This window comes from Pogona vitticeps, chromosome 4 (genome assembly GCF_051106095.1).
Source record: "Pogona vitticeps strain Pit_001003342236 chromosome 4, PviZW2.1, whole genome shotgun sequence".
NCBI classification, from domain to species: Eukaryota; Metazoa; Chordata; class Lepidosauria; order Squamata; family Agamidae; genus Pogona; species Pogona vitticeps.
In genome coordinates this window covers 91095565-91108071 of record NC_135786.1, presented here as the reverse complement: position 1 = coordinate 91108071, position 12507 = coordinate 91095565, and the positions used below count along the sequence as shown (strand labels likewise).

General features: G+C 38.5%; 1 protein-coding gene across 19 annotated transcripts in view; it reads left to right on the top strand.

Annotated features, from left to right (window-relative positions):
- The window catches only part of ZNF644 (zinc finger protein 644), a 71832-nt gene extending 59952 nt beyond the window's left edge, over positions 1-11880 (top strand). For all 19 annotated transcript variants that reach the window (XM_072997923.2, XM_072997920.2, XM_078391752.1 and 16 more), the window contains 2 exons: positions 6602-6704; positions 10241-11880. In XM_072997923.2, coding sequence (XP_072854024.2) covers positions 6602-6704; positions 10241-10433 — 296 coding nt within the window. In that variant the 3' untranslated portion in view covers positions 10434-11880. The remainder of the gene's footprint in view (positions 1-6601; positions 6705-10240) is intronic.
- The last annotated feature ends 627 nt before the right edge of the window (positions 11881-12507 follow it).

Sequence of the window (12507 nt, the reverse complement as noted above, 5' to 3'; positions counted from 1 at the left end):
ATAGGAGAATGAATTTGCATTTTTCCCTCTCTAGTGCAAAAAATTTTGCTCTGTCTCCAGTTCTGACTTTGTCTGGGAGTCAATATTCATCACAGATAATAACTTTGGTTGTCTTTTTAACCTTTTGTTTCTCTTTATCCACTTCAGGGAGAGCTGAATAGATCTGTGATGTAGTTGCTGCTTGTTATATTGCATCATAGTGTGTTGATTATTGGCTTTTTATTCTCCTTAACATTTTCATTGCAGTTTTAATAGGAATAATGCATTACACAAGCATTTGAAGGAAGTTCTATATGTTGATTCTCAGAGTGATTCTTTTTCAAGATGTTAGAACTTAGAATTTAAAGTGTTAAGTATGGGTTTTTTGTTACCATACCTTAATTTCCAGGTACTTTATATGTGTAAGGAGTCAATACCTCTCCCCAGCATCTGGAGGTAGTCATATAATGCAACAAGGAGCCTAATTAATATTTGCACAATGAAGCAGTACATAGTCTGTGCAACTATAGTCTGTGCAATTATTTAATTCCATGTTGTGAAGCTGTATTTATAGATGAAAAACATATGCATATTATGCACTTTCTGTTTAGAATTGCATTTTGTGAAAATTTGTACCAAATCACACAAATGATATTCTTCACTATCTGTTTTGGTCTGTTGTAAACATCTTTCAAATTTTATTACTGAAACCTGTTTTCTTAATCCAGTTTTAGAGAAGGCATCTCACTGCATGGTAGCTTTCTGGCATACTGTCATCAGCCTGACATACTTTGAAATAGCAAAGCTTATATTTCATTTAAAGTTTTTATTTCCTGAGATTTTCCTTTCCTTCTTGACACACATTGGTGTACTTCTTGAAATCTCTTTTCTCACATTCTGCCTTTCACGTTGCACCTTCAAGCACCAGAGAGACTTGTTTCTTTCATTTGTCTTTACTTCACTGGTTGTACTCTTTCTGTGTTGATATAATTAACAATTAAGAACAGATGGCAGCCATAAAACAATATTTTCAGTAGTACGATAAATATTTCTATAGCTTTATTGCATTTAGACTATATTTGTCTTACACGTCTTTCAGATTAGTTTGGCAAAATGTAAGGAAGTACATTTAAAGTAAGGGATATATATGTATTCTTCACCTGTAATTTATTCTATATCTTATAGGATGCTGATGATAAATGTTTTGTACAGTATTTGCATCATAGCAATGAAAGATTTTTTGGTAGGAGTTTAGAGAAGACAATGAGCTTAGTTTTTGGTGTAGGCACATTTTTTAAAGCCATGGACTAGATGAGTGTGTGAATTTGCTTTGTCCAAACCACTGCAGTTACATTTTATTTGTCTGTGTAATCACAGTTTATCTCGATCCTACTCAGGCTCAGCTCCACTGTTCACCAGTGGAGCAACCTGTAGGGTAGCTGGAGTTGCCCACAGCTCTAATGCAGTGTCATCTGTTATTTGTTTTTGATAGAGTTCTTTGTTTGAGTGCCAGGCAGCTCATACTTCTCTATATAAAGGCAAAGTATGTACAAATGAATAAGGAATTGGTTATGTTCACCTCAAGATAATCTTTTATCATGACCCAGATCATATACTTAATCTTTAGGAAGCAATCTGTATAAAAGAGGATAGTATGGTTTTAGCACAAAATGCACCCAGAGGCACTTTTTCAGCTGTGTGTTGTATCACCCATTTACCTATGGTGCTGAATCTGTGCCACTTACAGAATGCTCGTGCTGAAAATCTGTGGTACTCTTACTTCAGAAAGAAAACTTAAAAAGTGTTTCTTCTCCCATTCCAGAGTACAGTATGTCCCTTGAACATTAACTACTCCTAGCAAAGCCTGCTTCGAAAGCTGCTGCTTGTCTCACAGTCACACCTTCTGTTGGTTTCTCCTTCCAGTCATATTTCAGTCTTTTTAAAGACATTTATGTATTTTGTTGTCTTTGTTGTTCTCGTTGTCATAATGATGTCATTTTCTATAGTGTATTGTTTTACTATTTTTTAAATTATTTTATGTTTTGTAAATTTAAATCTGCCCTCAAGTTGTATACCTTAGAGGCATTACTATGAATGCTGCCTCACTGCAGCAAATTGGCTGAAATAAGCTTTTACATAGCTATGCTATGGGGATTTTTCAAAATACAGGGTTTTTTAAAATCCCCCCCCCCCAATGGAATCCCTTTCCTCATGGGGAAGCTTTTGGAGCTGTGGGATCGCAGGGAGGAGGAATCTAATTTCCAAAAATTGCCACTGCTGATAGAGTGGCCCTGGCAGCAGCAATATCTGGAAATTAAAGACTTCCCCCATGACTCCCAACAGATTTCCAATGAGGAAAGGGATTCTGTGGGAGCCTCAGGACCTTTGTTTTTGTTTTTAAATTTCTGAAAAGTCTCCACAGCTGAAGATGTAATCAGCCTTCTGCAATGTAGCTGCATGAATGAAATTTCATCCTTTGATTATTAAAGGTGAAAATTAAAACATCAAACTTCTGTTTCAAAACACATTTTTGCTGCATCACCATGACATATCTTTGAATCCAAAGTGTATTGATTAGACAGAAATCCTGCCTAGTCAAAGTGGAAGTCAGAAGGGATCATAGAAGGTAATAATCTCCTATGATCCCTTCTGACTTCCACCTGTACTATGCATACATAGTCTTTTGTCATCTTTGCCTTTTTTCAGTTGTCAGTATAATGTAAAGTATGATATATGTGGGGCAAAAGCGTGTCTTTTATTCTGTGGAAGAGTATAAATTTAATACTTTTGAAGACATTTATAAATAAATTTTACAAGATTAGTCACTCTCTTTGCTTGAAAGAAAGGTACATCTGTTTTGCCATTATTGGAACTTGTGACCAATATTCTTCAGTTTTGCAAATAGTAATTTGATTTGAAATACATAGCTAGATCCTGACTTTCTGCCAAACAGAATAGTGGTGTAAAATGAAAATAAAATACATGATAATTTTTTTTCAAATAAGCATGTGACCCAAAAAAGAGTGTCAGGCAACCTTTTTTCAATATCATAACATTCATATTTTTAAAAACAAAATTGAGGTGGGGTAGGTGGACAAAATTATATCATAGAGGACACAAGGGGATGTTTTGAGCAAAAAAAAAGTGTGGTTGCTATTGGGTCTCATTTGGGCTACGTCTTCTAAGCTGTTTAGGGCTTTAAAAATGAAAATGAACACATTAAATCAGGCTCGGAAAACAGCGGACAGCCAATGGAGGTCTTTTCTGTATTTGGAGCTATATGATTCCAATACTGTACACCAGCTAACCACTTTAGCTGATGCATTTTGAACCACCTTCAGCTCCTGGACACTCTCTAAGTGTAAACCCACATGAAGTGCATCGCAGTAACCAGGATGTATTTGGTGTTTTTCTCCTTGTGCTTGAAGAATGACCTGTTGTAGTTAACTAGTGGTTGCTGTCTGTCCTCCAACTTGTAGTTAACAGAAGAGAGATCTTCAGTTTTATATAAGTAAGATTTCATTATACATATGAAACTGATATTTATAGAACTATACATCTGAAGATATAGAAGTGGATTTTCATCTGAGAAACAAGAAAAGTATCTTGTCTTCGGATTTTTTCCTTCTTTAATTTTGCTATTGTATAGTGCTATAGATGGACATCTTGTTCAGGTAGTATTGTTCCTTGGCATGAGACAGTAAATGGTAATCTTGATATTCTAATTTCGGGTCTGGATAGAGTCTGGTAATATCTTTGTCATCTAAACTGCCCAAGTAGAGTTGTGGCATAGTACTCATCACTGGGGAAAAATTGTCTTGAATGCTGTCCTAATCATAACTGGTTGAGAAGTCTAGACACAGTAGTGTCATAGTGAAGGAATGGTTTGTGGTATGGTGGGGCCACCCTACTCCCCCAACTCTTCAGCCATGGGCTTTCTGTGTTGCAGTGCTGCTTGTACTAAGGAAGTATGTAATGGAGAGTGAAAGGTTAAGTGTAATTTGTACTTCCTTGAGCCGACTGGAGTGGTCGAAATGACTAGATAGGCGGGGTATAAATAAATAAATAAATAAATAAATAAATAAATAAATAAATAAATAAATAAATAAATAAATAAATGAATAAATAAATAAATAAATAAATAAATAAATAAATAAATAAATAAATAAATAAAAGACAGTGCAGGTTCCTGCCTTTTAAAAACCACTGTCTTGAGTTGTATCCAAAGTTACAATAAGCTCTCTAAAGTGTAATAAGGGTGTGTGGGGTTTTTTTGCCTTCTGTACTCCCTAAAACAATTGTTCAGAGAAAACTATATATGGCAGTTTGAGGAAGATATTAGAGGGAAATAGAGGAGTATTTTTGGGTGAATATGACAAAAAGGCCCCCACTAATTTCGTGCAATAAAATTCTAAATTTTCCTTGTATAAATTGGAACAGAGGTGTCTTTAAAAATAGAGACTCAATTTGTCCATCTTGTACAATGACAGTATGTACTGTTTTATAAACATGTTCAGTTACTTTTTATAAATATTAATACAATTTCTGTAATATCTCTATATTTGCCTTTAGTTCCTTCACTAGAAAAAAAGGCAGCATAAAAATGTAGTAAACCAAATCAATTCAAATATTCTTGTCTGTATTCTGTAGAGCTGGGCTTTGAAAAGAATTGTAAGATCACTGTTGTGATGGAGATAAAGCAGCCAAGTATCTGCAGTTGACGGCTTTTAGCTAATACAATAAACTTGAAGTATCTGCAGTTTGCTGTGCATCAGGTATTAGTTTGCTTAGCACATTGACCAATTGCTTTTGAGTTTATAAAGTCATTTGTTCAGGTCTGTACTTGACCATCAACCAGATTGTAAGTGATCAACAGATGTAGAATATAAACTTTATGGAATCATTTGGAATGGTTTGTATGCTTTGGCACCTGATCTTTTGCCTCTAGGAGAGCATTTTACACGAGCATTCCAAAAGTATTTCAGCTTTTAGTATTGTGTGCAAGAAGAGCTAACATTATAGGTGATATAATATGAAATCCCTAGAGTATTCGTCCCTGGTAGAAGTCAAATCCTTTTGTGAGAATTGGGAAGAGGGGTAAAAATACTGTTTTAAAACTAGGGCTATCTTGGAAAATCTTTTTTAAAAAACCAAGAATTTCCTCTATTCTCTGTTGTATTATCCAGATAGAAGTCATCCCAAATGCCTCTAGGATTCATAGATACAGGATCTTAGAAACTGTGCTTGTGTCCAAGCCGGTCCTTCAGGTAGCGACCAGAAAATACTGTTTGCTTGGATGATATGGTGTTCTTTGATACCAGTACAGTTCATATTGTTTCATTCTTAAGAGAGAATTTGCTTGGAAATGCTTGGTGTTTTGTGTGAACACAGCTAAATACATTCCTGCTTTTTTGCTTCTCATCTTACCATCTAGAAATGATAAGAGACACTTAACTATTGTCCTATCAGGTAATTTTAAAAGACAGTATGGAAATGGTACTATCATTAAAGTCTTCAAAGGTTATCTTGACTTACTAGCTTCCACCATATATTTTTCAGCTGGAGACAGATCCTATGTAAACTTTAGATCTTGGTAGCAATCAGTTAGAAATGACAAGCTTTTCTGTTTGTATCTTCTTTATATTGTTAAGGCACTGGAAGAAGAATCAGGTTATTTTGTGCTAAGAGTGTTTTACTTCATGTAGTTCTTGATGCTTTCCTTCTCTGTAAGGGATTTATAGAGATTTATGTAGAAATTAATAATTAGATTCCTTGCTTTATTTTCATTTCTTTCATACTGCTAATGCCCTGTATGTGTATGTAAGAACAAGAAGGGGGGAGAGTTGGAGGGGATGGGATAAAAAGAAGACATTCTAAAATATCCTTCATTCAGTGTTTTATGTTTTAAATACATTAGGAGCTAAATAGTATATTTTGGCCAAAGTAGAGTCTTGTTCTTGAGTTTTCTTTTTGTTTTTATATCTGAAAAGAGTCTCCTCTTACTTGATACTAAATGAAATTAAACCACCAGTTGGTAGACATCAGGAATGATTATTTATATATTGTTCCATAGATATTCAGCAGAGGCTGTAGATGCTGGTACTATTCAGCCTCTTACAAGAACATAACAGATATGTAGAAATGTATCGTGAAACTCCTTTAGCATGCAGAACAGAAAACATTTCAAAGCCATATATATATAAATTCTAGGTGTGAAGTCCATCAAAATATACTTTACATTCAGTCACAGATCCTGTTGAATTACTGATGCATGATGAAAGCAAATGTTAGTGGTCTTTCAGTTCAGTAAAAGGAATCTGTTTTGATACAGTTCACAAGCAAAGCATGATGCTTGTTCAGTTGATGTGGTAATAAGGATAAATAGTATCGATACATGACTATGATCATCTCTTCCCCCCCCCCGTATAAATATATAAAAAAAAGTCAAGCATGCAAGAATATTTGTGCATGATGCTGATGCACACACTTTAGCCTTACAAAGAACTAAAACTTATGTATGTTCAGCTTTTGTAATGTGCAGGGACAAATGATCTTCATCTGTTTCGAAGGTATCAATAATGCTCAATGTATACATATATGTAAACTGTTTTTCTCTTCATAGCCATAGATTGTAAACAAAAAAAATCAAGATCAAGATCTGGGAGCAAGAAAAAAATGCTGCCATTACCTCATGGTGCTGATGAAGTTTACATACTCCGATGCAGGTATTTATGGGATTGTAGTGGGTAAAGTGAAGTAGCTGTAGTCCATTGGTGTCATATTTATTTGAATAGTTAAATATCTATGTGTGTTGCTTGAAACAAATAATAATGTTAATCAGAATCATGCATGACTTTTTGGGTTGAGTAGGAGGTTCTCTCTCCTGCTTGGTTCATGAGTCAGAATGGTTCTGTTCTCCCATTATTCATTCATTCAACTCACCTAGACTAATAATTAGGAAACACCTGCAGAGCTGAGCTTTCAGTAGGACTGAGATAATAAGTTACTGTTGAACGCCAGGTCTGTGTCCAATAAGGCCCAGGTGATTTACGATCTTATCCTGGAGGAGGATGCAGACCTGGCATGCGCAACCGAAATGTGGATAGGCGGAGAGGTGGGTCCCCCCTTGGCACTCGTCTGTCCACCCGGTTATGCTGTCCAGCACCAGGGTAGACTGGAGGGCGGGGGGGGAGTAGCCATTATATTTAAAAAAACAGCTTAGAGGTTACTAGGCGCTCCTCGGTGGTAAAGCCGGGTCTAGAGGCTCTCCACATGTCGATTGGGGCCAGGGATGGTATTGGGATCTTGCTGGGTTACCGCACTCCCCGCGACCCAGCCATTTCCCTACCGGAGCTGGTGGCCTTTGTCTCCGTGGCACTGTTGAGATCCCCGAAGCTGTTGGTTTTGGGTGATTTCAACGTGCACGCGGGGGCAGAGACTTCCGGGCCAGCTCTTGAGTTCCTGGAAACCATGGCTTCCTTGTACATGTCCCAACAAGTCAGCAGCCCCACCCACATGGGAGGTCACACGCTTGACCTGTTTTTTTCCACCAGTTGGAGTGAGTGTGGTCCGATGGTGACTGACCTCGAGTCAGTCCCCTTGTCATGGTTGGATTACCACCTAATAAAATGCACCCTCATAATGGCCCTCCCCCCTCGCAGGGACCTATTTCTACGATCCGCCCTCGAAGGCTACTGGATCCTGTTGGACTCCAGGATGTCATGAGAGGTGTTACGGCTGACCTGGCTGGCACTCCTGTCAAGGTTCTGGTTGATGGCTGGTACACTGCTGCCACCAGGGCTGTAGACACAATCGCGGCTAAACGCCCTGGTTTAACCAGGACCTACGCCCTGGTTTAACCAGGACCTACGAGTGATGAAGCAGATTAGGAGAAGTCTAGAGCGCAAGTGAAGAAAGAACCTGACGGATTATAACTGGAGAGCTGTTAGGGTCGTGACTCACCTTACCTGGCTAAAGTAAAGGCTGCTGCTCGTACATACTTCGCTAACCGGATAAGCGAAGCATCCAGCCAGCAGGTAGAGTTATTCCCTATAGTGTGCGACCTATCCGGAATTGATCTGAGTAATGGTCCTCCACCTAGTTTTTCGCCGGACCAATTTGCAGCATTTTTAAAATCTAAAGTGGAGGCCATCCGCCGGGAGCTCTCTCCTTTTTTGAATGCAGTGAGTGGAGCAGAGATGTCTAGCGCACCGCCTTGTCCGGTGATCCTCGATCACTTTCAGCCTGTGACACCGGATACTGTGGACAAGGTGCTTGATAGCTGCCATGCCACCACCTCCTCCCTTGACCCTTGCCCGTCCTGGCTGATCAAAGCAGCCAGGCCGATAACAACTGAATGGGCCACAGCAATAATTAATGGATCTTTTCTGGAGGGCAGGGTTCCTCCTGCCCTCAAGGAGACACTCATTAGGCCCATAAGAAAGAAACCTAATTTGGCGGCGGACGAAATTGGCAATTACAGGCCCGTCGCCAGTGTTTCTTTCATTAGCAAAGTGGTGGAGAGGGTGGTGGCTGACCAGCTTCAGGCTTTTCTGGATGAAACAGATGCCCTGGATCTGTTTCAGTCAGGCTTCAGGCCGTGCCATGGTACAGAAACGGCATTGGTCGCCCTGCATGATGACCTGTTGAGGGACGCTGACGGGTAAAATATCTCTGTTGGGCCTCCTCGACATCTCGGCAGCCTTCGATACCATCTACCACGGTATCCTCCCAGGTAGGCTCTCCAAGTTGGGAATTGGTGGCCTGGCGCTCGCCTGGCTCTGTTCCTTCTTGGGGTACTGTCCCCAGAGAGTACAGCTTGGGGAGAGTGTCTCGGCCCCGTGGAGTCTCGACTGTGGGGCTCCACAAGGGTCGATTATTTCCCCAATGCTGTTTAATATCTATATGAGGCCGCTGGGTGGGGTCATCAGGGGGTGTGGGGCATCGTATCATCAGTACGCTGATGACACCCAGCTCTACATCTCCTTTCCACCTACTGCAGGAGATGCCGTCCTGTCCCTTCAGCGTTGCCTGGGGGGCTATACTGCAATGGATGCAGGAAAATGAACTGAGGCTGAACCCGGACAAGACGGAGATTCTGAGGGTGGGTGACCCCACTGTCGGTGGCTCAGGTGACTCTCTCTCATTTGGGGGGGGTCACCCTTGCCGCAAAGAGTGGGGTCCACAGCCTGGGGATCCATCTAGACCCAACGCTCACCATGGAAACTCAGGTGGCATGAGTGGTCTGTTCCGCCTTTTTTCATCTCTGGCGGATAGCCCGGCTGCGACGCTATCTCGATATGGGGGCGCTGACTACCTTGGTTCATGCGCTCGTAATCTCCAGATTAGACCACTGCAATGCACTCTATGTGGGGCTACCTTTGAGGCTGACGCGGAAACTCCAAGTGGTGCAGAATGCGGTGGCCAGACTCCTTATTGGAGCGAGAAAATTCCATCATATTTCTCCTATTCTGGCCGCACAGCACTGGCTGCCCATTCGTTTCCATGCTGACTTCAAAGTTCTGATGCTTATGTACAAAGCCCTAAACGGTTTAGGTCCTCGATATTTGGCGGAATGCCTACTCCCATCAAGTTTTACCCATGTCACTCATGCGAGTCAGGAGGTGAGGCTGAGGAGCCTGACACTGAGGGAGGCCCGGAAGGAAAAAACAAGAAATCGGGCCTTCTCGGTGGTGGCTCCTCGCCTCTGGAACAACCTACCTCCGGAGATTCGTGCAGCCCCCTCGCTGGGTATCTTTAAAAATCAACTAAAAACGTGGATGTTTCAGCAGGCCTTCCCTCCAGTTAACTCCTGATGTTTTTTCCTTTCCTCTCTTTTCCTATTGTTCACCTTCCATCTTGTTGAATTTGTTTACTATGTAATAATCCTTTTTATATTTATCTGTGGATTTTATGTTGTAAGCCGCCTAAAGTGGTCATAAATTGACCAGATAGGTGGGATATAAATAAAATAAATAAATAAAAACAAATAAGAAGATGCCACAGCTTGGAAATGGTTTGACATTTATCCAAAAATTTTCATTGTTGATGGAAAGGAAGAGTAGTAAGGTTTCCTGTGTCCAAGGATATTAGAATTGTTTGAGAAAAGGTGTTGCTGGAAATATGCTATATAAAGACGGAAGGAAATCTTACTAGCAATAAGGCAAGCATTTCCATAGCTCTTTTGTGAACTCGCTATATATAATGCAGTTATTTAATGATGGTAATGTGCCTTGTTTGGGTAATTTTAAAAACTGTACAGGTTTTGTGGTCTGGTATTTCGAGGACCGCTGTCTGTTCAAGAAGATTGGATAAAGCACCTGCAACGCCACATTGTCAACGCAAATCTTCCTCGGACTGGAGCTGGCATGGTGGAAGTAACTTCACTGCTTAAAAAACCTGCCTCAATTACTGAAACTTCCTTTTCTTTCCTGATGGCTGAAGCAGCATCATAGAACATGGAAACCCTTCACATTGCATTGGATGTACATTTGAAATACTTTTGTTAGTTTTCTTAAAAGTTAAAATAAATTATCTGTTTATAAAATCTGCAACCAGAAAATGAGAAAAAGAATAACAATTAACATTCAGACAACCAAGTACTTAAAACAGTTACCGTAAGTAGTCTTTATATTTTATATAGGGTGGAAGATGTGTTTTTAAAGTTTACTATGGCTTTTTTTGTCAATTACTGTGTTCACTATTGATAAAAGCCCATCAAACTTAAGCAGCCGTTTTTAAATAGTTGCACATGGGTACTTAAGGTTTTATGATATGAAAACATTCTTTACAGTGTTACCAGAATCAATGCTCTGTTTATTACACAAAAATCCTTGCTTAGTAAAATATTATATTTTGTTTGTATGTATGTAGTGTTTTGTACAATACCAAGAAATGCTAATGCAATTTACTCAATTTAGGGCATTAAATATCATGTACTTCATAGTTCAAGAGACTGTTCCATTCAAATAGGGCAATTAGTACTATCTAGCTGTGTAAGTGTTTTTTAATGACACAAGACTCTTTTGTACTAAAAGTGGAGGGAAAATTGTTAAACAGATTTCTAAAAACTATGTATATAGTACTGGAAACTGTTTGTGGTAATGAAATATTCTTTACTTCACTTGCATTTTGTCACTGACAATAAAATGGTGCATTCATGCTACCTCCAGCTTTGTCAGCAGTAATGGTATCACTATCTACCCTTTCATCTGTTGCATTACACACTCACATTTTTAATTGTAAAAACCCCTCTGTCTTTTTATGCTTTGCTTAGAAGTATGAGTTGCTTACAAGTCATTTTGCCTCCTCTTTTATTTAATACTGTAGAAATGTGCTAAGAAGTGTTGCTCACTACATGACTTAACCTAGATTTATCATTTTACAATTTCTAAATACCACAACACCATTGGACACAAATAGAAAAGTTTCTACATATGAAGAGAATGTTTACAATTTAAATTTTAGAACTTGTTTTGGATGTAATTATATGTATGAAAACTGTAACACTATGCTCATGCTAAGGACCTATTTACAGAATTATTGAAATAAATGTGCTGTGGGGATGGAAAATAATGGTGCAGGTGTCTTGATCACAATAAATATTGGCTGTTGACAAAATGAAATGTCACTTTTCAAAAAATAAGCAAATTCCTTTTTGAAAACTGGTTTGTAATGCAAGTAATGTTTCATTTTATTCTTGTAGGGTGAATTAATAATGTAGTTAAGCCAAGGAAATGCATTGATATTGTTTTGCGTGTAAATAAAGTTATAAAAGCTGTTGAGATGTGAGGAGTATTTTGGTGGAGAATATACATACCTCACAGCCAGTGAAATTGCTTTCCTCATGGTATATCTCCTTACCAAGAATATATCTCTCTAAATAAAATGGTTAAAAGAAAACATTGCAATGTCTGCAATCTGAAGTACTTTATTTTGTATTTTGTGAACAAAACAAAATTCACTTACCTATGTTGACTTTTAAATGATATGAAGGAATCTCCAGCAAAATGTCGTTCATGTAGTTTGTTCCATTGAACTCAATATGGTCACTCATAAGTATGGTTGAATTTGGATCCAATCCAATATATTTTTTAAAATGGTAATAGTTTTTAAATTGGGGCAATAATGTATGCATTACTACCTTATAAATTTGTGTAGTTGAAGTTACTGTATGAGTGAGTCCTTTGAATGTGACCCATGGCAGGACAGTGGGGAGGATAAACATTAGGGTTTATATATGTAAAATTTTAATTTTTATTTAGTTGCCTCAAGTCTAGCAAACTGGAACCTTTTCTGCAACTCTGGATTTTTATAGGGAAGGAAATGGCTTTCTTTACAGAAGGTAAGGCTTCATCAAATCTTTATATCATTTTGTTTTTATTGTAGGAATTTGAGAAATAAATTTAGCATAAGTTTAAATTACAGTTTTGTTATATATATTGTTATTACAGCGTAGTCCTGTATCTTGCATACTAGGCAGTGAAACTGACCCTTCTACCTAGGCCTTCATGATCTGAGCAACACCTA